Source organism: Coloeus monedula (assembly GCF_965178545.1).
Source record: "Coloeus monedula genome assembly, chromosome: 16".
Taxonomy (NCBI): Eukaryota; Metazoa; Chordata; class Aves; order Passeriformes; family Corvidae; genus Coloeus; species Coloeus monedula.
In genome coordinates this window covers 10710995-10735388 of record NC_138796.1, presented here as the reverse complement: position 1 = coordinate 10735388, position 24394 = coordinate 10710995, and the positions used below count along the sequence as shown (strand labels likewise).

The window sequence follows — 24394 nt, the reverse complement described above, 5'->3', positions numbered from 1 at the left end:
TGTAAATACTGAAGAGCCAATAATTGGGTTTGAAATAATTGGATAAAGATGATGAATAAGTAACATGTAGTTTTATTCTATACTTGTGGAATATCCAGGAGGAATGTTTGAACTGATTCTAGTGTCTGTTGCAGTAACTGGAAGAAAATAGAAGGGAATTTACAGTGATGTGGAGGAAAAGATAAACTTTATCAAGAAATGTAGCTTCTGGATTCTTCCCTCATATTCAATGCAGTCTTCTAATTTCACTGTTACCTGCTGGATTCGTGTATCATTTACATCCTGATAAGATATACACGGGTTGCCACTTGTTCAATACTTGGCACTTTTGGTCCAGTTGGTGAGACTGCAGTATCCCGCTCCTCTCACTGGAGTAAAAGATAGGTGAGTCTCACTGCAGGCTGTCTCTGGATCTGTAAGTAGCTCAGGGTTATAATTCAATGCAGGTCTTGGTAAGAAATGCCAGCTCTCCAGCCTCAGGATCTGTGTCTTGCCAACAGAAAACCACAGCGCAGGACTTGTTTTGACTGACAAAAGCTGTGGCTGTGTCATAGCTAACTGCTGTGTAATTTCATTTCAGACAAAGAGACAAACCATGGATTCAGTATTTGTGCCTGAAAATGGCTACCTTGATTTACTGCACAGTGATATCGATCCCTTGCATCTGTGTGCTTTCCTTGATCCTAAGCCATCCGGAGACGAAGAAGGTGACTTCTCTACCGGTTAGTAAAACACTAAAAAATGCTTGATTGGTTTAGTCCTCATGCTGTAAGTTATTGCCATCTCCTCTCAGCTACAAAGCCATCTAATGGCAGTTTGTCATGGTGACTGAGTTAAATTCTACAGGCACTTGGTGTTAGGCTATGGTAACTTTTGTGTCTGTACATACAATGACTGCTTCCAGAAACTATCATGTTTTTAAACTGTACATATTTATAGCATCCTGCTCAGTCAGTCTAAGAAAACACACTGTACTGTCACTCATCAGGGCATGACAATGTCTTTCATTTGGATATCATTCCTGAAAGTATTTTATTTGCAAATGTTGCTGTCATAAGCTGGCCAAGTGTAATTGTCAACACCTCTGTGGCTTGAAGCCAAAAGTTCTGCAAAACAGAGACTTTTAGATGAGTTTGTGATGAAGACAGTCCACAAGCAAAGAGCATTTCATTGCCTTCTGAGATCCTAAGGCACCAAAGCAATGGACTTGTATTACCAGATGCCATTTTCCAGCTCTTGCGGGCACAGTGATTTTATGATTTTTATGAAGAGGAGACAGCAGAAGGGCCAGGGTGTAAAGATGATAATTTCTTGCACTTCAGTTTCTACAGATAATCAGATCAGAAGGTTGCCCTGGCTCTTAAACTTTGTGCTCCTGACTTTGTGGACTTTTTGCTCTCCCTGAGTACTATTTTAAAAGTATGAAAGTGTATCTGCGGTATGGAGCATTAGCTGAGCTTATTTTAAACAAATGATCTGGACCATGGATTGAGAGTGGCAATGAGAGGAGAAGAACTGATGCGTGTCAGATATGAAGTCTCATAGCTCCCAAATAGGTGGAAAATGTTACCAAATTGGAGCATTGTGTCTTTCATGAGTGACCAATGCCAGTAGGCACACAGGCAAATCAGTGGAGAACTGAGCACCAGAATCTGGAATCATCTTTGTGATTGATCATTTCCCAGGTTGGGCTTTTCCCTCTCAGCTTCTGACTGTTAAAAACAGCTGCAAGAGTGTTTTTTACTCTTGCTCAGTGACTTGCCCCACTTGCTCAGACTGAAAGTAGGATGAATTAGGGGTCAAGCACTGACTCTTGTGCTATCACAGGTGTTTCACTGGTTGGAATACTTTTTAGCCTTGGCAATGTCGGAGATGATGTAGGTAAATCAAACATCATCAGGACATGACACCAGTTACTAGAAGCTGGGCATCTCTGCTGTGAAGGTGTTAGCATGGTCCCTGGCAAGATTTTAGCTTTGGCCAACTAGCAGCTTCACAGGCAATTTGCAGTGCAGTTCAGGGATTAGCATGGACACAGCATTGTTCTGAACAGGGGATCTGGATGATACCACCATATCCTGAAGGATAAGAAGGTTTAATAGACTGCATGGGTCTGGGCTTTACTGTCATAGAATGGATTCAGGAAGTATTTTATTTACTAGGAGAGAGAAGGTCTCAGAATTTAGCAAAAGAAAAGTGCTGACTTCCAGGAGACCATGAATTACTGAGAATTCAGTTCTGTTCCTCCTTAGCCAACATACAATGAAAAGCCAAAGCCTTCTGCTGAAGTAACAAATCTGCTTGTTCTGCATGTCCTGCTATCTGGCTTTTTTACTGCTTGGTTATGGCATTCACTGAGACAGTGCATATTCCTTTTTAACTCTAGATCTTGAAGTTGATGCCAGCAGCTATGAACAGTTAAATAGTGTGGATTTCCCATGTGAAAATGGAGATGCGTTGTACCCCTGTTCCAACACCACAGATGCGTATGCTAAAATAGGTATGAAAGCAATTGTTGTTTTTTAAATAATTATTTTACAATCACTTGCTATAGCTATTTCTTACAAATTCTATTCTCCAGCTGAAGCCATGGCATTTACTCAAGTAGCCTTTCCCTCATGCATGGTAGATCTAATTTAGAGTACCTGAACCTGTGCGTTGTGGGGCAACTGATTAACTTGTGGTTGTTGGGGGAAAATCTCTCTATTAATGTCTCCTTCTGCTTAACACTTCCTGTCTCAACTTCTCCTTTCTTGTGATCTTTATTTCCTGAACAACAAGTTACAAGAAAAACTTAATTTAACTCTTCAATTTTACTTACACTGCAGAGTTCTGTTAATGAGAATAAGAATACAAGAGTTTTGCTGTGATGTTTACTGCATCATTACTGTGTTCCTCTCTTTTTTTTCCTTTGTTGCTAGCTGAACTAGTAGAATATGTGCTCAAGGATCAGCAGGAGAAGCAGGTCGAAGACATTTTTGGTAAGATCAATACGGCATGATTTATTTTCTCCATGATAGTGTTCTGGCTGACATGTGCTTCATCCCCCCAGTGTGAACACAAGTAAAGTTTCTATATCTCTGGTATCTTCTTTTTTCCCTCTGGGTACAGTGTCCCAGGTTTTCCTTGGAAAACTGACGATTTTATGCATTTTTGCAAGCCTTTCTCAAAGATGGCAGTTTTGTCTCTGACCAAGCTGCTGATCATGTCACCATAGCCATAGAATATGCACAGCTTAATTGTCCAGTGCAGTAATACCCTCAAGTAGCATCACACTTACTCTGAGCACAACAGGGATGATACACAGAAGTTCCCGGAACACTTTGCATGTATATAAATACAGTTCACACACACTGATTTCTGTCCAGGATGCACAGAACTGCCTGAGGAAGCGTGTCAAGTTTTACTTCTCACCCTGATCAGTACATCAATGCTGTTATATATATATAAAAATATATTTTTTATATATATTATTTTTTTATATATAATAAATCAGTCCTTCATCCATCCTTGACCAGAGACATTGCTTAGCTTGTGGTACCAAATTGTTGTTTTGATAACAGCACAAATACAGCTATTTGCTATTCCAGAACAGATATATCAATAGGTGGCTGTTGAAAAATCCATGGAGTCAGAAGATTCACAGAATATCTGTATATCCTGTTTTATGTTTGAGCAAAATAATTTGGACTAATTTACCAAAGGTCAGTCCTTCCTTAGAATAATTCTGGCTGCAGGAAGCTCACATGGCTTTTCAAATGATTTGTACTGCTCCCTGGTGTGTTTAAAATTTGGGGGGGTTTTGCACCTAATGGCAATATTTTTATTGGTTTTAGAAAAAAACAGGATACAATATTAGTACTTAAGTATTTTCCAGTAAAAGTATGGTGTGGATAACTTCACAGTTCTTGCAACACAGGGTATGAAATCTTTTTAGAACTCTGTCTCTTAAAGGATCTAATCCCTTTAGTACATAAATTGAGTAGTACTGAGATCACACTGTGGTACAGCTGCGATGTTTTATCCTTTGCTCATCATTAGAGCATTGAGAAGTAGTTATGTTTTATTAGCCACTGAATTTATAGCAGTAGATTAATAGTTTGCAGTTCAGAAATTAACACAGGGTGACAAAGTTGCATTCTGAGCTCTGTGGGCTTTCTAAATCATATGGACCTGGATACATCTTTTATCGCATGATTTGGTTTTTATCTTTTATTTGGAGCATATCTCATCTTTGCTCTCTGTTGGTGTGTTTCTCTTGTTTTTACTTCTCTCTGTAATTTTTTTAGGAGAACAAACATTTACATTTGGCCATATTTCATGTTTTTAGCAGGGAACCTTATTTTGGATGACATTGCTGCTGAAAACACTGAGAAATTTCCTGACATAAAGATGCAGACATGTCTTAAACGAAGTAAGTGTAAAACAGTGAGATTTGAAAGGCTTTGTGCCCGAGTTCTAAACTTGCATTACAACCCCTTGGCTTTAGCAGAGCCCCAATGCACTTGTCATGCAGTTCTTCACTGACACCACATGTGCTTCCTCTGTCTTTGTTCACGCTCATGGGCTGGAACTGAAAGCAGCTCTTCCAAGCGTAGAATTTACAGTTCGCAGAATTTGTTGTCCTGTAACATAACATTAAACATGTTATATTTCTTTGCATATTTGTCATCCTCATGACAGTGTTGACTTTGTTTTCAGTGTATCTGTAGCTTAGCAAGCATTGGCTGAACAATTGCCTCTTTAATAGCAGGAACAACAGCAAAAATCTTTGGCACAAAAATCTACAGCCTAATTAAAACTTCACAGTCAGAGTGAAATAACATGAGGCTTTTCACATTCATTTTTATACACTAGACCTGTACAGTTCTGAAACAGCTGAATTGAAACTGATAACACCCCCTTCTACTTTAAAAAGTTAAAATAAGTTTCATGGGGTAAACTTAAAATTACCAAAATTTTGTCACTTACTATGACCTTTCTTTTTTCAGCCTTCTTAGGCTCTGCAGAGAGTTACTGTGATGCTTCAGAACCCAAATATAAGAAAATTGGTAAGTTATTGGCTGAATAGGAAAAGGCTATTAAACATATATTGTCTCATGTTTCAAAATATCATCCTCTGTTAGGTATTGTAACTAACTTCTAGAAAAGGTTTGCTCTCATAGATTTGGTGATTTTGATCATCATGCATTTTCATGCTTCTGCAAAAATCACATTTTTATATTCCTCTGATTAATTCATGATATAACAAATCTATGTCCTCTTATCTGCAGATATTAAATTGTGCATCTTAGCATCAGTTACATGGTAGCCTAGGAAAAGTTGGATCCCTATGCTTCAAAAGTACATGTTCCTGCCAGGTGATACGAAAATTACTTGCTTAACATCAGCAAAGGCATAGTTAAGCTTTCCTAAATCCACATGAGAGAAGAAAGCAAAATAGTGGAGAAGTGGGTCAGCGCTAAATTTTGTAAATTTTATCAAGTACACCTTTTTTTTCACTGGATTTTTGGAAGATGTCTGACTTGGAACAAAGAGGATCAAACCCAAGAAATGCAAAGCTATGAGCTGAGTCATGTTACCCATCATGCTCCGCATGTCCTGGGTTTGATCCTCTTCGTTCCAAGTGTGACATCATCCAAAAATCCAGGGAAACATCCTAGTGAAAATAATAACTGTGAAGAGATGATTTCTTGGCCCAGTCCATGCTGTAAAGTCCTTTAAACCAAAGAAAGAAAGGGAGAAAGGGAAATTTCTGGGTTTTGCACATTGTTTGACCATCTACAAGACAACACCTGGGGCCAGCAGGCAGGCTAGAACTTGTTCCTTAGGTGTAAACTGCTGCTTACCCAAATGTAGCCTAAAGGGATATTTCAGGCAGAGCTAAACCAGCAAAATACTCTTCCAAAATCCATGTGAGAGCAACCAGTTGTGACTATTTTATACTGTGTTTTGAATGGACCTATTACTCATTGTATGCCAGCACACCTCACAAGCCTCCTAAGGGGAATTCTGACTGTATCAAACCCTAGGGGCCATGTACATGTCAGGCAGGGCAGCCAAACCAGTGTGTAACCTAGAGATTGATCCAGAGTGCTTGGATCTTGGGACTGCACCTCAGCACAGTTCAGGTAAGGAGCTGGCATAGACTGCATGAAAGTCATAGAGAACATACATGTGCACCATGACTGTGACCCAAGCTGGTTTTTCAGTGTTCTTGTGGAGTTCTGAGGGAGTGATGAGGGAGGATTGAGCAGAATTAGCTGTGAAAAAATATGTTTGCTAGCTCTGGGAAGGTTATCAGAGTTTTTACTGAACTGGTGCCTGCTAGTTGTAGTTATTTAGACACAGGTGAAGTTCCTGGCAGTTAGTACCCATTAAAAGGACTTTCTATTTGCTTAAGTTCCTTTACTGATTTGGCACTTTTAAAAGCCCTTTCTGCCACACCAACAATAATAGTTTACCATAAGGAAATGGCACATCAGTTCCAAATGCCTCACCCTACAGAACCTGCATTCCAGTGGAAAATATCATTACAGAGCTAACAGGTGCTTTGTAAAGCTGCACATATCCTTTTGCTGGAAGTCCTTAGAATAGGAGAAGAGAAGGTTTCTCTACTGTCCTTGACCCAATGAAGGTGCTGAGGAAGGAACATATACATAATTCAGTATAAGTACTGGGTAGAAAAAATCCAAATGACAAAAAGATGAGCTACTTGACAAATTCAGGGGTTTATTTAACCTGTCACAAGTGTCACAGTATGATCCTGCAAAAGCAAATGCAGCAGCTCTTCAGAGGAGTAAGACTACTTACAGTAAAGAGAATAATGTGTATTAGAGTTCAAAGTAGTAAGCCAATGATTATATTCTTCCAAAGAAATCGAATGAAATAGTGGCACATACCCCAGAAAGGTTTGTAGCTCCTGATAAAAACATCAGACCACAGAAAGTGATGAAATACAGACTTACTTGTTGCAGCTAGATAGGAGAGGGAAGGAAAAAGCATATCCAGTTCTGAGAACAGGGGTGTGGCAAAACCAAGGAAACTAGCAGACTAATTCAAATAAGCAAGTGTGTCTTACTTGATTTGTAAGAATCTTTTGGTAGGCAGATGAAATTGTACAATACACAAGTCTCTCTCCTCATTTGTCCTGTTCTTGGAGGGAAAAATGTGCTGCAGACAAGATGCCTCTTTAAAAACTCTAGTGTTTGTGACCGTTCTTTGGGAGACACTTAACACACACTAGTTGTCCTTACAAGCACTGTAGTGTCTAAGTAGGGAGTCAAGGTCCCCAGTTTATTGCTCTTGGGCCTCTCTACTCTTGTGCAATATTGAGACAACAAACTGTGCTTGGAAAATTGGTACAGCTAGTGTAAGACCTTGTTATGTCTAATCTGTCAACCATCCATGTGTAAGATCATGTATATCTAGAAATAAGACAGACCAGGAAAGATGAAGAAAAAGAAAATTTAAACAGTGAACTACTGAGAAGAAAAAGTGATCTACTACAGAATTTAATAAATACATTTTAGATTTTGAAAGCTAAATACTTTCCAGAAAGCTATTGTAAATTGTTCTTGCTTTTGGAAAATCAAAACACAGCTGATCAGAATCAAGTGGTTTATCGTATTTACTGAAACCTCTTCTTTGGTTCCTTTAACTTCTACCAATGAGACAACTTTTTTCCTTTTGTTTTGCTGTTTTATTTTAAAGTGGAAGTCCCTGCAGTGTCTGCAGGGGATGGCAGTTTCTTTGCTATGCCTTTCAACAGCCATCCCGTGAGCTGCACCTCCCTAACTAACCAGCACATGTCCTTTTCTGTTCCTGCTCCCCATGGACTGGAAAGAAGCTTCATAATTTCTGGTACGTAGAGTACAGCTGTGGGTGTGCACTTGTGCACAGGCTGACTTACACAAGGGGAAAACTCTTATAAATCTTGACATTGATTATGAGCAGTGGCAGGAAAAACGGGTATGGCAGCTGTTTCAGTCAAGCACTTAAAAGTGTGGCACTCACTAAAAGAATGAAAAATATTCAAGGGAATTGCCCCTAATGAAATAAAATTAATCTTTCATTTAAGTGGTGCAGGTTATAAGAGAACAGTTATTTACTGTATGCTAATCTAAGTAATTACTTGTCTTAAGAACAGGAAGTCACAAAATTTTCACTAATAAGCTTTAACTTAGTTCCAATTTCTTTTTCACCCAGAGGTTTGTAAAGGACCGAGGGATAATTACATTTGCAACAGTAGAGCAAAATCTACGCTGTGATTTAGCTCATAAAAGCTGAGCAGTAATCTCACTGATGGGCTGTGTAGCCACCTGGTCTGGACCATGCTGGGTAGCAGAGGGTGCTCATGGTACACTGAGAAGAGCTAATGACAAAGGCCTAGTTCAAGACCTTTCTCTGCTAAATCTGTGCTGGTACGGAACAAACAGCAGTGTGTAAGTTGGAAGCCTTGAAGTACCTGAAGCAAGCCGAAACAGCATAAAGTAGCAGAAGAAATTCTGTCCCACCTACAGAAACTCAGAGCTATGGCTGATTAAATTGCAAGCACTGAATCATCAAAAAACGTTCCCAGTGTGGGTTGAGAGGGAGGATGCTTGTACAGCTTGCATGATGTGCAGTTATGTGGGAAGGATGTAGTTCATAGGAGGGTAAAATTAATGCAGATACATACTATTTACACATTTTCTCTTCTCTGGATCTCTGGCTATACATTTACAGACTTTGCCTGAAGCACTTTTCCTTATAATGATAGAATTTCTCTTTAGACTATCAAAAACAGTGACTCCTAAAAGCTGGGTAATCCCTTGTATTTCATGCTCATCATACCTTGTAAGTGGGTTTTTTTAATGGATTCTATGGACCTTATGTGATCCTATGAATTCTCCACAGGGAAGCTTTGCCTAGAAGTGGCCAAAAAGGATAATTAGCTTTTAGAAAGCTTTTTCTTTCTTATAAAGCTCTAAAAACAGAAGAGTAATTATTCTGCACTCATTTCAGGATTGTCAGAACCTTTGACCTCAGAGTGCCTACCACTCGGTATGACAGGGTACCAAGAGAATCCAGGCTTTGCAGGTCCTCCTCAGCAGATATTTAACTTTGTTCTTGAAAATGCCACATCTGATGTTATAGTATATCCAGGTAAGAGCAATAGCCTTTCATCCACATAAAGAGGCATAAAGTGCTAAAAAATCAATGCTGCCAACAGCAGCATTGATTAAATTCAGTTACTGATAGCTATGATATGCTGAAAACTGTGCTTTGTTTCTTGCCAGTGCTGACATCTTCTATGGAAACATTCGTATCTCCAAATTTTCCAGTTAATTTATGTGGTAAGTAGAAAATTGGGGGTTATATATGTACAGCACTTTGAACTGGGAGAGGAACCATATTGCTTCTACTCGAAGTCAATTCTCCCTTCCAAGCTTTACTTATATTGACCTCATTGAGGAAAATAAAAAATTGATGGCATTTCCTTCTTTGTATTGATCACTGGCTGCTTAGTCTGATCCAGAACAAAGTGCAGATAAGGGTTGTAGAGCTATAGGTTCAGCAGCCAATCCACTGTGTTTGCTATGACATCAGTTTCTGGAATAAGTCATGTTTAGTTAAAACAGTTCAAATCCCAGGGTGCTGGAGCACCCTCAGAAAGTGAGAGATGATCTGATGCTGGCATGGCCTGAGCATCTTAAATGCTTGGTGCTGGCAGCCAGACTGCAGCCAGCTCCCATGGAAGCCCCAAATCCAACATGATAACAACTTATTTAACTAAACAATACTGTAGCCTAATGCACAGAGAGGATTATAAAGAAATCAGAGCCATGGTCAGGACAGAAAAGTCCCACTTCAGGTAACAAACTTTCCTGAGACACTTTTCTTCCAGCCCTCAGAAAGTTGTTGGAACCTGAAGTTTAATGTTGTTTCTGGTCCCTGTGCCCAGTACGGGGGTTTGTTGCCCTCTGGTGGCTTCCACCACCCCAAAAGCAAAAGTGTAACGTGAGATAAGAGGCAAATATCCCTAGGTGTGGGGAAGTCTTTGTAAATTGTATATACAGTTTATGTGAATAAACAGTGCTGATAATTCCTACTGATTTACTGCAGCACAACACACGTATGCCACAAGCCTTGGAATTCCAAATGAAGCAGCAGAAGAATTAGCATGTAAGATGCCAAGCCAGTTTATTTTCCTTTTTTAAAAATTATTCACTCCTGACTGATTTGACCAGTTTCCCATCTAAATGTCTCATTACAGATTTTTTTTTCTGTTCTTCCATTCTATTTTCTTATTTAATAAAATAAACAGTAAATCAAAACCAGACACTTGCACAACTCTATTTAATATCTTTCTTACTGGAAGTCTGTGGTGCTTCCCTTTTAGAAGCAACTCTGAACTCAAACCATTCTGAAAGTTGCTGGTACACAGGGCAGGAATTAATTTCCAGATCTCTGAAACTCTAAGATTTGTATTTCTTTTAGACCACATTCTACATCAAGATGATCAAGATGATATTATGGTATGAAACACATTTGTACATATTTAGGGAGATTTATCTGGTTTGATTTGGGTGATTTTTTTGTACACTTCTGCTGTGTGTGGTTACAAGACTCTGAGGTTGGGTTTGTTACAGCCTCTGTCAATTTAAATTCTGTCTTGCATCTGCAAAACTCTTCCTACCAGAAGTTCTGTCAAAACTGATACTCTGCAATTATTAATGTCTAGAAAATGTGCTCTCTCTGAAAAATTCCCAGTTTCTTTGTGTAAAGCACACACTTCATCTGACCCAAGTGCAAAAGTCTGCAGTAGTTTGGAAACAAACAGGTGAAAAGAAAGAAAATCAGACAGCAGCAGGATTTTGTCAGGGAGAGTAATGGGTAAATACTTTTGCCAACTGTCTCTTCTCTGTGAATTTCATCCTTAGTGCTTGGTTACAAGGTGTAGAATAACAATAGGAAGCTATTGCTTTTGAAGACATACAGAAGCACTATGTGTGAACATGAATTTATGCAAAACACTGACATTTGAAAAGAACAGTGGATGTCACCTGCTAATGGTAGATCTGCTTCATGCAACTGTCAGAACAGCTGTGGTTATGTCTGGTGCCATTCTGCCTCCAACAGTGCATGTCAGCAGAATTCTACATGTGGGAGAATTTTTTTTCATTTTCCTTGTAAAATTAACAAATTATCTCTCTTACTCTGAATATATGCTGCAATGAACTTGAAAATTTGCATTAATCTTATTGTAAATTAATAATTAAATTAATAATTAGTAAAGCTGAATCATTGATTATCTAGGCATCTTCTTCAAGGATATTGTTTTGTTTTTCCAGGTTTAGAAAAGTCTCAAAAAGTTCAAGATTCCTTAATTCCTTCTAAAGAACCTTTCAAAAGACCAGGTAAGTTTAAAACTCTTGAACTTAAACCTTCCAGTATTTTTTGGAAAAATATTCTGTTTCTTTCCGTACAGAAAAGCTACTTGTAAGAGTCATTCAGCAATTTGCGAAGCTGTTCTGAGGGTCTGAGCACAATTCCTGGTTTCAAGATGTTAGATTTGGCTTCCTTTAGATATCTAGCTGTAGTAACTTCTTAGCAGGCCAGTGTACTTAGGTGGTTTTATCATCTCTAGAGAGAGCTCCAAAATTACTCAGTTCATACAGCTGAAAGTGTCTGTTGTGCCTGCACTTCTCAGCTGCAGTTGAATGGGGTAAATCCAGACCTATGGGCTTTATGGGAATGCCTGTGCTTTCACCATATTGCAATTAGGCACTTAAAGCACCATGAAATGATGTTGTAGTCTGTGGACTGGTTCCTTCAGTCTGTGTGTGCTCTTTATTTCTCTAGAGCAAGTGGAAACTTTCTGTTCATCACTTAAGGACTATTTCCGAGACACTTGCAAATCTGTGACCATGGAGCGGGAAGTAAATCTGGATCACCTGTTCATTGATGGGACACTTGTTCAAAGTCAAACTGAAACCAAGACTGGAAAGAATGGTGCAAAAGCAATTGAAAAGGAGCTGGTAACTTGCAACCTGCAAGACAAGGAAAAGACAGCCATTGATAGAAGCCAAATATTTCAAATCCCACCACATAAAGACTTAGAGACTAAAGTGATTGTGGTGCTGGGAAAAGCAGGAATGGGAAAAAGCATTCTCATTCAGAAGATCTGCCAGGACTGGTCCAATGGAGAGTTTTCTCAGTTTGAATTTGTATTTTGGTTTGACTGCAAACAAATAAGCTTGCCTGAGAAGCAATACAGCCTGAAGGAACTGCTGCTTGAATTTTTTGTAAAACCTCAAGAGGGAAGCACAGAGATCTTTGAGTATATATTGCAAAATCCTACTAAAGTCCTTCTGGTTTTTGATGGTTTTAAAGGATTGCATGATCACGAGAATTCTCCTCGTTGCTCAGCCAGCCAGCCTGAAAAGGATTTGTGCAGTATAAAGGAGCTGCTTTCAGGACTCATCCAAAAAAAGATACTCAATGGCTGTACTTTATTATTTACAGCAAGACCAAAAGACAAAATGTACCAGTGCATGTCCAAAGTGGATAAGACTATTGAAATAGTAGGATTTTCCCCTCAGCAGAGAGAATTGTACATAACCAAATATTTTGAAGAATCACCCTACTGTGATAGTGCACTGAATTTAATCAAAGAGTGTGAGTACTTGTTCAGTCATTGTTACAGCCCTGTTATGTGTAGATTTGTTTGTTTTCTCTGTGAGACAGTACTTGAAATGGGAGAGCAAAGTCTTCCTTCAACTCTTACTGAAGTCTTCCTGAAATTTTTTCAGCAGAAGATAATGCTTATGCAAACAGATGTTACAACCACACAAAATCAAGAGAGTCTTGCTACCCTAGCACGTATAGCCTGGTGTCTTGGAGAAAAGCACCAAAGCACCATGAAAAGTGATCTCCTTCCTTCTAAGGAAGTTAAAGAGTTTGCTCTGAAGTATGGTTTTTTCCTGCCATTTGCGCTCCCCAGACATTCAGATAGTGAAGAGGAGGAATTTGGGAGCACATTCTCTGATTTTGCCATTCAGAATTTCTTGTGTGCACTTCACCTTTTGTTAGCAGAAGAGCTCAAGGATAAAAATCTAACGAAGTACCTGTCTTTTCTATCCAAGAAGAAAAAACCTTATAACTGGTTAGATTTAATGCCTCGATTTTTGGCTGGTTTGATGTTTCTCCAGGATGACCCCTACTTCTGCTCTCTTTCAAATGAGGATGCAAAACAATCAACCAAGAAGCAGAAAACACTCTTGAAATACATTAGAAGGCTGCAGATTAATACCCTCTGTCCAGAGAGGTTACTGGAGCTTTTACATTGTGTTTATGAAACACAGAACAATTATCTTCTGCAGCATGTGGCCTTAAGACTCGAGCCATACTTGTCTTTTCTGGGCATAGTTCTTACACCACCTGATGTCCATGTACTGCATTCAATTTTGAAAAGGTCAAGAAAAGAGTTTTCCTTGGATTTGCGAAACAGCGGCATTGACATGCAAGGGCTGCAAGCCTTGGTCAGCCTAAGGAATGTGACATCGTTCAGGTTGGTCACTCTGCACCCCATAGCATTATCCATAGCACTGTGCATAGATGACACTTTCATGCAACAACAGCAGTCACATCTGTTGGTTTTGCATGTTTGTTACTTCGCAGGGCCTCCCTCAGTGACACAGTCGGGCTCTGGAAATCTTTAGAACAGACAAAAGACTACGAACTGCTGAAAGCATCCACAGAGAAATTTGTTCTTGATCCCTTTAAGGCAAAGACAATGAAGGACATCAGTGACCTCTCTGACCTTGTAGAGATGCAGGAGAAGATGATGAATTGGTAGGTTCATTTATGATCAAAACTTCTCTTACACCAACAATTTATGAAAACAGGGTTTCACTACCAGTGCTGGACAATGGAGTTGTCTGCTTGTCCAGAGAAGTAACTAAGGGCAGTGCAAGCTTCTGTGTCATCTCAGGGGGCCCTCCTACCCTGATGTGAGGTGGCTGTCGTGGCAGGGAGGAGCAATGACAGCACCATGCACAGCAGTCATCAAAACTGCCAATAAAAAAGCCAGCTGTCATTTCTCTTTAATCTCTGGGTATGCCATCTTCCAATTGCTTTCAGTTACATAACTTGGGCTGATTCTTTCCCCCTGTAGCACCTGTGCATAAATGAAAGCCTGTTTTGCACTGGTCCCAAATGGCCTGAGTCAGTCCTTTAGCCCAGGAGGTAAAAGCTTGTGTTACATAGTCTAGAAACCCTGTGTTCCATCCTTGCTGCTGATGTAGCTAGGGGATTGATTGCAATTAAAAACATGCAGAAATAAAGTTCTGTTGTTTGGGGTTTTTTTTAATGATGACTTCAATTTTAACTCAGATGGAGTCTTTTGATTAAAATATAGACAAACAGTTTAATGTTTGACAGAAAATAGCTGATATAGAAAAAAATATTTTTACGTTTTATTGGAAAAAGAGCAAACATTTGCACTATGAAAGGCAATTATTGGATTGAAATTATTCAGTTGAAGAAAGATTGGAGCAGAAGTTACTGTGAGGTTTCCTGGTTCTTCAGTTAAGGCAACAGTGGTTTATTTTCTGTAAAAGTTTGCTAACAAATTATTTTTAAAGCTGCTAAAATATTTATCATACTCTGGTTCTACTGTGATTTATTTAGTGTGCAAGGAGCATCTGGTTGCACCCGCTATGAAATTCCTGCCATCAGAAACCTCAGGAAACTCGAATTTGCGTAAGTGCTAAACTTCTACTGATTGAGATGGTCGTGTTTAAAGAGGAGCAGTCATTGGTGTTGGCTCCAGCCATTGCACTGATGTATAGTCAGCTTATGGTAAAGCATTAGGTAAACCCCATTTATTGCTATCTTGCTATTCTCTGAACTAAATTTATTAAGTTATGGCCAAAACTCAAAAAGCATAATTTCTGGCTCCTGCAGTGATACAGATCAACAGATCTACCAATTTTGTTTGGTTTTAGTACAAGTTATCTCCTTACCACCAGGTGTAATCTTGTGCCACACGGCATAAAACATCTTGACTGTGATCCAACTACTTAGGAAATATTTTTTCCCCCAGAAACACTCAACTTTTCTACCTAAGACTTCTGATGTAATTTTCTGCCCTATCAGAGCTAAGGGCATGAGAGGATTACATTAGAGAATGTCTCCCAAATAAATTATTTAGCACCCTTTTCCTGGAAGACAGAAGGTTGACTTGGTAACACTACTTTAAAAGTGAGGTTTTAGTAACACTTCTTTCTTTTCCTCCAAACTGTAAGCAGCATCCAAGGCTATTCTATTGCTCAAAATATCATGCCATAGCATGGGAATTTGTTTGGGCAGAAATTGCAGCAGTGCAATGGAGAATTCTCATCAGGTCCTGTTTCCTGCTCTGCAGATCTAACCCAACCTGGGACAGCTATGCTTGGCCTCACTTCTGATTTTATGCTGCTTTCTCTCCTCCTTTCCTCTTCCTATTTCCCTTTATTGAAATTTTTTTCAAAATTCTAATCCTTTTAACTAGCTGAAATTGTTCTGATACCAAAGAAACTCCAAATAGGATCTGAGAGACAAATGCTTGGAGCATGAATATCAAAGTGCAATTTTTTCTTTAAGCAGCAGTAAAATGCTGATTTTAAGCTAAACTGAATTGGCATTAGTTGGGAGAAAAAATAATTTTGTTTTCATTTCAGTTATACTGAGATAGATATATATTTCATCTCAAGATTATACTTAAAATGAAAAACCTGAAAAAGGTAGAGAAAGAACAGAAATACAAGAATCTAAAACAGTGAGATGAATCTTGCAAAGAGGAACAAAAAAGTGGCAAATGCATATCCCACTGCTGCTGTGCGTGCTCTGTCCTGACCTTAGCCTTGTTGATCCTCATCTGGAGGCTTCACAGCAGAATTCCTTGGAGCAGATGGTAGGGAATGGCTGTTTCTGAGGAGTGAAAACTAGTTTATATTGGGGGCTGCAGGGAAAGAGCTTTAAAATTCGTGAGTTTTGCTGCTTGTGAGCATGTGAAAAACCTGCTGAATCTGTATTTTCTTCCAGGCTGGGTCCAGCATGTGGCCTTCAAGGATTGCTAAAACTCGTGAAAATTCTTGCAGCATTTCCATCTCTTCGGCATTTAGAGTGAGTTCTGCTAAAGATTAACTTTGCCAACGTTTCTCCTCAGCAGCCCTTGATGATGGAGGAGCTCTTGTACCCAAGAAATATTTTATTTGCCAACAAGAGTCCTTGTTTGTTGACCAAACTGAACAGCAGAAACATTCCCAGACTGTAACAGCAGACTGAAAGCTGACACTCCCCATCCTCCCTCGAGACACCTGGTGGTGGTTTGTTCAAAACTCCTCAGTCCCTTCCTGGGGTGTTCCTGGGTGGTTAAAGGTTCAGTACAGAGCCCCCTGAATGCTTCCCCCTTCCTGCCCCACCTCTGATCAACTGCCTGCAGTGACTTCTGTCTTCACTGGAGCTCCAGATTATCCATGACAAACCAACTCTCTTGTAGTTTTAAGCTGCTTTACACTAGAAACAATTGTACCAGCAGCAGTCAATGTTGTGCCACGGAATCTGTGGGAAGGTTACTGGGTTTAGAGAGGGCCTTTGGCCTTACTCAGCCCATTGGCCATTTGTCTGTAGTGTATCTGGCCTTTTCATGATATTTCAGGAGAACAATAAAGCTTTAAAACTGAAATATGTCCAATATATCCCAGATTATCTGTCAGATTAGAAGGGGATCCAGTATCTGAAATTGTGACTAGATATGAGGAAAAACTTCATTTTTAATACTCCCTCTCTGGAGAAGGAGCTATTTAGGCACAGATTTACAGCCTTTGCTGGATTTTGTCAGTTCAGTATTTTCATGTGCACAGGAAATCTCATTTCAGCTTAGCTGGAACACAGCTATTTCATAACCATTTTAATAACCTTGCATATCAAAGGAAATGGGTCAAGCCATTCAACTAGTAAAAAAAAAAATTCTTAGCCTGTAAATTTGGGCAGCAGAAAGCTGCTTATTAGAGAAGCTGTAATTTGTGTGATGCTTCATGCTGATTGAGGCTGCTGCAGAGAATAAGCTTTTCAAGATAGATAGAGTGGTCTCTGAGGTGAATAAACCACAAAAATTTAGATTAAACGGGAAGCTAATTCTCTCTTTGTCGTCACACAGCCTTGATGCTCTGAGCGAAAATGGCATAGGAGATGAAGGAGCAAGAAGTCTATCTGAAGTGTTTCCAACCCTGACATCACTGGAAACATTAAAGTAAGTGCAAGGTTAACAGTTCAGGGAAATTTTGAAAAGAAACAGATTAAACCTAGAGGGTTAAGGGACTGTGTTAACAGTTATGGGCAAAAGTATCCCATGGGCATGGAAGACCAATGAGCCTATGGAGATTCTTGATGGGTACATTCATTAGACAAATAGGTTAATCCTTCCTGACTTCCCTTCAAGGGCTCTATTTTGCCCTTTTCTCTGCATTTGGTCTAAACAGACTGTCCAAACTATATTTTTAAAAATGGAAAATTAATTTCCCCCACATTGTAATAAATTAGAATAAATGTGCTCAACTAACAAAGTGATCTCACTATAGTTTATCACAGAATAAAATAACAGACCTGGGTGCAGAGAACCTTGCTACAGCTCTCCCTTCCTTGTCCTCCTTAAAAACGCTAAGGTGAGTAGTTGTATCCTGTTGAGCTGTTTTGTAAAACATACCTTGCTGTTTCTGTCAGAAACTACTGAATATGGAGCAAAGAGGTAACACTGCAGCAGCCAAGCTTTTGACTGCATTCTTGCATAAAGTCTTCAGAAAGAAGAGGAGAAGTAGTATGACAGACATACAGAAGGATATCTCAGGAATATAGCAAGGACTGCGCTGATTTTTAAATCCAGTCCATAATACCCACTTATGAATCATGTCCTGCACAGATGTGCACCCAGGGCCACCATCTTCTACAACAAAGTCATCTGCATTTGCTGATATAGGGACAATGGTCCATCCCACTGCATTGGGATATCTGGCATAGGCCTGAATGAAGTAGGGAATGCAAGAAACCCTGGTGTGCAATTCTGGAATAATTTGGTGATGGGGAAATCTTTTGAATGCTGTACCCCAAATCTTTGAGCTTCATTTTTTGGCAGATTTTTAATTCGATCTAATGTAAACACAAATGATCTTATTATCCACAGAATAATAGAATCTAGACCTATTTTTGCTGTACCTGTGCTAGGTGAAGGAGGATGTGGCCATTTGCCTTACTTGATACAGAAAACATGAATGTGTGTTTTAAACTTTTAACTGCAAATAAGGATAAATTGAAAGTTAAGATGTACTAACCATATTTGAAAACCCTTGATCTAATATCTGTTTACATTATCCATTATTCAATTGTGACTATACTGGTTTGATTTTCTGCAGCTTGTACAATAACAACATTTGTGATTTTGGAGCAGAAAATCTGGCTAAAGTTCTTCCTGCAATGACATCTTTAAGAGTGCTAGAGTGAGTATGAAATCTTTTGAGATGGCCCAGGAAAGCTTACTTCCTTGAAGACTGAAAATGCAAATGCCCCATGTTTGGTTTTAGAGGAGACAGAAACTGAGGAAAATGATTTTGGGGAAATTTCACAGGGAAAATGTGCTTACGCACATCAAATAGATAGTGAGTGATTAGAAAGTGATTAAGGAACAGTTCACCATCAACCAAACAGTATTGGTGTTAAGGTGGGAGAATAGGGTCATGGGGTGCTGGAGAATGACCTCAGGTACATAGAAAAAGGAATCCCTCAGATGAGTTAAAATAATGAAGTTCTCATTCAACCCTTTGGGTATATTACTACAGGTTTTTTGAATCAACAATCTATTTTGGATTTTTTCTTTTTTTCAATCTTACCCCATCTGCAGATTAGCCTATATAGTATTTTTGATTTTGAATTAAATGTCTGATTACAGAATTTGATTTGGATTAACAAAGTTGTTTTTATTCCTCAGTGTTCAGTATAACAAAATAACTGGTGTTGGAGCTCAGCAGCTGACTGACAGCCTACGAAAATGTCCCCATATAAAGAACTTGGTGTAAGTCTCTTGACAAGCTGTTTGCTATATCTTCATCCTGTAAAACTGGGTTAGAGATCATGCTAAAGCTGCCTTCTGTATTTGTCAGATTTATAAGAAGCACAAAAGGAGACATCACCAAAATACAAAAGCAGAGATGTTAAAAAACATCGTCTCTGGTTTTCAGCTGCGTTAGTTCTCAGTGGTCCCAGGCAGACGAGCTTGTCTTGCCTTAAACAGTTTACACTGAGCCTCCCTTTGTTAATCTTCCACCCTCCCAGAGAACCAGGCCTACTCTGTGCTGCACCACCTGTGTTTGAGGGATAAACAATGAACAGCCGTCATTAGAGGTTAAATAGACTGAAGCTACCAGTACACACTCAGAGGAAGGGAGTTTGATGAAAACTTCGAGAACAGTTAGAGACAGGAGTGCAGTTGTGCCCTGTAACCAGAGTCAACAAGGTTATGGAGTACTGCTTTTTTCTAAATCAAAATGCATTTTCCTTTGCCCCATAGCTTATATACTTTCATAGCACGACAGTCAAAGAGAAAGACAACTTAAAAAAAAAAAAAAAAAAGAAGAAGAAAACAACAGCAACAACAACCAAAAAAACCCACAAACATACCAAAAACACCAAAAGGAGGTGAAGCAAATTACACTTCTTAAAATGTCTTTCCTTTCTGAATTTGCCCTTACAGGATGTGGAATCCCACAATTCCCTATGGAGTTCTTGAACACCTTCACCAGCTGGACTCCAGGATCAGTGTGTAGATTCAGAGGATTCCATAAAGGTAACATAAACCTTGGCTGCCTAAGATGACCAGGTTTGTTTCCAGGCTCATTGGCAGGAGGCACAGTAACAGCATGGATGAGTTGGAAGATGCTGCCCTAGAGTGGCACATATCAGTGTCTCATCAGGCCCCCTTTCCCTGCACTCACCTTGCATCCCCCACCTCCCTGGCAGCTGCACTAGCAGACTGCAAGTCCTATATTAAGAAAAATGGACTTCTAGAACTCCCAGTTCAGCCCCATTCAGTGACTGGCAGCTGCCCTGCTTACCTTCTCTTTTCTGTTGTGGAAAACTAAAGCTCTGTGTACTTCTCATGTTTAATAGATGAGTTATGTACTCTTCAGAGCTTGTTTTGTGTTGATTTTCAGTAAGTCCTTTCACTTTTCCTTTGTTTAATACCAATCCTCAACAGCTGCTTGTCTCACTATGCAGCTGTACCTGTACTGTACTCAGAGCAAAACACTCCCTCCTACATTCCCTGTTCTCAGTCTTGTTGTGTGGTTTAGCCCCTGGCAGCCACTTTTACTTCATTGATTCTGCCTGCACAGTTTCAAGGATCCTTGCAATATTGCATTGAGAAGAATTTAATAAGTTTGTCAATGATTACCAGGATCTGACTGCCTTGATGGTCCCGGACTGAAGGAGCTGCAGCCAGGATGGGAAGTTGGGGGGTTTGTGTAGGATTTCCGTTTCCAGTTTTCTGCCATGTGCTTCCACTTGCTCTTAAAAAAAAATATGCAGGTTGCATCAGTGAAATGATGCCAGAAGAATGAGATGCCAGAGTCAAGCCAGATATCAGATGTGCTCCATCTTTCTTTAGATGGCAAGAAAACAAATTGCAGTGTGATCACCAGCTGCATGAGCCATGCTTTAAATGGGCCTGGCCATGGAATGGCTGCAGTTGCCAGTGGCTCCCTGGACCATGCAGTGGGCCAAGCTTTTGCATGACTCCTGCTCTCAGTGCAGTAATCACCAGATGTAGACTGGGCTGTTTGTATGGCACTGACCTGGCTACAGGTTCTGGAAGATTCAGGTGCTGTAGCAGCTTCACAGACCAGCTTTACACAGCAGCAGTGAAAAATTGTGGTGCTCCTTACTAGCCCACAGTCAACTAAGTCTTTGTCCTGTTGAAAAACCCTACCTACTTAGGAAAGGAGACATTAGGGATATGAACACCTGCATTAGCACTGAGGATAAATAGCAACAGGAAGTCTGGATCCTGTCTGCCAACCTTGAAACATCCAGCATCCACCAGTCACTGTTGTGTGTTTACAAAGCTCATCACATCTATGATTTTGGTAATCTTAATGGTGATTAGTCTGATGGGCGTACATCTGACGTTCTGTTTTCATCATTTCACAGATGTCATAAAGAAGAGGGGAGGGTGTCCTCTGTGCTTTCCTGTCTTCTTGCTGCTTTAGGAATCGGTGTTTTCATGTTCGTTGCAAAAAAGTCACATTTAAGTTTCTAAGTGATGCTTAAATTGGGTGAATTACAGAGTTTTAAATGCTGTTCAAAGACCCAACTGTATTTCTACGGAAGTGATAAAGAGTTAAGCAACATCAAATTTCAAAGATGAAAAGAGCATCTGGATACTGTGACCACCATTAAAGGAGACCAGGAACCACCAAGATATTGATTCCATCACTGATTCATCGAAGAGCAAACTGAAAGCTGCTCAACCTGCAACATCTGAAGCACTGAAAGATCAAATCAGATTGTTTATTTCATGGTGCCAGTGGCAACTGCCATCAAATTTGGTCTGATGATTTTGGACTTTTAAAGCTCAGTGTTACAGATTTCACCTGTCTGTATGGCCTGATTTGAAGCATTAGCGTGAGGAGCTTAAAAAAGAATCACCAGCCCTAGAAAATATTCTGATATAATAAGATTATCCACAAGAATCTCAAAGTTGCTCTTTTCTTCATGCTAATAATCAATGCTGTCATAAGGGATAGAAACATATCTTCTATGACTTGTTACAGAATCCTTCAAAAAGATTGGGGGGAAAAAAGAAGTAATGAAAAGAAAGGAATTAAAAGTGAAAAACTACAAAGGATTTTTCTAACATTATCACAGAAATCCAAATAGATAAAAATAGCCAGTTTATTGCACACAAATCCTCAAAGTGACAATCTTTGAAGGTTTTTACTTCATCTCAAATGAGAACTTTAAATTCATATACCTGGATTGGTATTTAATTTCTTAAATGCAGCTGGCAGCATAAATGTTTACAAGCACCAATTTTATACTTGACAGTGATATCACTACTGTGTGTGGTTTATTTGGCCTTCTGGTACAGAGTTATGAGTAACCAGGCAATCACAGACAAAAGCATATTTCAAAGCACTAGCATGCTTATGCTGCTGGTCTCAGTCATCTGTGGGCCAAATATTCATCCTGCTGACTGCAACAACAAACCAATTGTCTCTTTTTTCCTTTATTTCTGCTCTGTGAACATGAAGAGAACTTAAAATTATGCAGAGGCAATTGTCAGGTCAGGACCACCATTCTGGCTTCCCGTCCAGATACAGTCTGAGACAGAACAAAAAGGGATGGAAAAAGCTAAGAATGCTCAAAATGCTACAAATGAGGAAGTCTCTACTTCACAGTTAACTCAGGGTTAGTTCAGCAACCTCTTTGAAATCTCTTCTGTTAGGAAGCACTGACAATACTGACTCAAGGATCTGTGCAAACTAGAATCTCTCAACTAACCTCTCAAATACTCTGTTTCTTGGTCTTTAAAAAATCTCTAATTTAAACAGTTCAAAACCACAATCTTACGTTCTTTCCAGCAAGTTCTACTCCTCTGCTTAAGTTTCAGTGTCTGCAGAATCTTGACAGCAGGGATGTGGACAAATTAAAGAAAGAAGGAAGCAAGGAAGGTCTGTTTCTGAGAGCAGGGAATCAGACATAACGTGAAGGAATAGAGAGCAAGGTGGAAAAACTCTGTGGAGAATATGATTGTAATTAGAATGCATTAGTACTCTTCTTAACTATCTGCATGGTTCTTCTCTCTAGCCAAACTCTAGCCAAAGCCATGGATAAAAAAATCTTACTTATACTCTCCTCTTTGATCTGCTTGAATGGGAGGTCGTTTGAGCCAAATCTTGTGTGATATTCCCATTAGCCTGCAGCACTCCAGCCGTGCACATCCATGGTGAGCCCTTATCTTGGCTTCTCTTAACTAAGCTTTGGATGACAAATGCCCCTTTAGGGTTTATATTCTGCAGCTGCACTTTACCGTGACTGAGTCTGAGAATGTGCTAAATATTACAGATGCAGCTAAATGTTACAGGATGCTGTCTGGACTGCTCAAATCATGTTGGGGGTACTGCTGTTCTCCAAGTTAGGGGGAGATGTGTGTTTATAATATAAAGATTGTAAATTTTGATACAGTATTTTGGTTGTCTTTATCCACCTTTTTTAAAGTATTAATAAAAGTATTCTGTTTAACAGTCCCTTGTAGTACCTGTTGAAAATTATTTCGATTTTTCTCTTGGAAATACTATGAAACCACACAGAAACTGCTGGCTTCTGACACAGTACGAGGCTTGGGGCTTCGTACTGCAGGTTAGTGAAAAGCACTGTGTGAGGGACACAGGATGGTCCTGCTGGCACTTAACAGTTCAGTGGGCTGGAAATGGAGAAATAATTCTTTCTTAACAGGAACAGGATCTTGCAATGCCAACTGACAGACTGTAGGTTTAGGATCGGGAGATACAAATGTGCTGACTGAGGCCACCTGCTAATAAAAGAAAAAAGGGTTTTTCATCCTTTCTAAATCTTTGCAGTTAAAAGTTCTAAAATTAATCCTGGTCCAAAGTCTGGATATTCTTATGGCACCAAACTCCTCTAAAATGCTTTTGTCAAGTGAGTACCTTGTGTATAGAGACTGAATTCACTGGCTACCCTCAAAGAAGCTGCTGTGATCAAATCTGTGTTCTAAAAAATCTTTTAGGATGAGAAAAATGCAGCTCTCTTTATATACATCTCTTTTTGTTGTCAAAGAAACCCTGCTAAAATGCCAAGGATTGTGTTATCATGGTAGTCAGAGCCTGTAACACTCTCCCCATCCTTTAAATGCAGGAAGCTGAGCTGTTCTGAGAAATCATAAATCTTGATCTAAGATTCAGAATCTCCAAAGTGACTGACTCAGTGAAATTTGTATTGCTTTATTGTGCACTGTGGCACAAAGCCACTGCAGAGAATTTATTACAAACTACTAGGTACTGCAGTAAGTACCAATAGTGACAAACAGAACCATGTTCTTAAAATGGCATATGTGAGACCCTGAAAAACTAGCAAAGCCACCTCTGTGAACACTATGAATTAATAATTATAGAAGCAGCAGGAATGCCCCCTTCAGTAGCAAAATTCAGCCTTTCCTATGTTAGTACCAAATGGGCACACAAACACAAGCTTGACAACCTTTTAAACTTGGTTATTCTTTCTATAGGTGCCTAAATGGGGACTCATCATCCCTAAATGTATTTGTGTTAGAAAATTGTGCCCTAAGTGACTTCATTCC

General features: G+C 39.5%; 1 protein-coding gene across 1 annotated transcript; it reads left to right on the top strand.

Moving 5' to 3' along the window:
- Nucleotides 1-586: 586 nt before the first annotated feature.
- CIITA (class II major histocompatibility complex transactivator) lies at nt 587-19844 on the top strand (the record flags this gene model as incomplete). Its single annotated transcript, XM_082291813.1, has 18 exons — nt 587-722; nt 2387-2500; nt 2922-2981; nt 4331-4414; nt 4992-5051; nt 7714-7863; nt 9007-9147; nt 9282-9338; nt 11337-11402; nt 11848-13555; nt 13666-13839; nt 14677-14748; nt 16072-16152; nt 17189-17281; nt 17610-17693; nt 18438-18521; nt 19010-19093; nt 19772-19844. Exons 1-18 carry the CDS (start codon nt 596-598, stop codon nt 19842-19844), a joined length of 3312 nt encoding a protein of 1103 aa, XP_082147939.1. The 5' UTR covers nt 587-595.
- Nucleotides 19845-24394: the final 4550 nt, after the last annotated feature.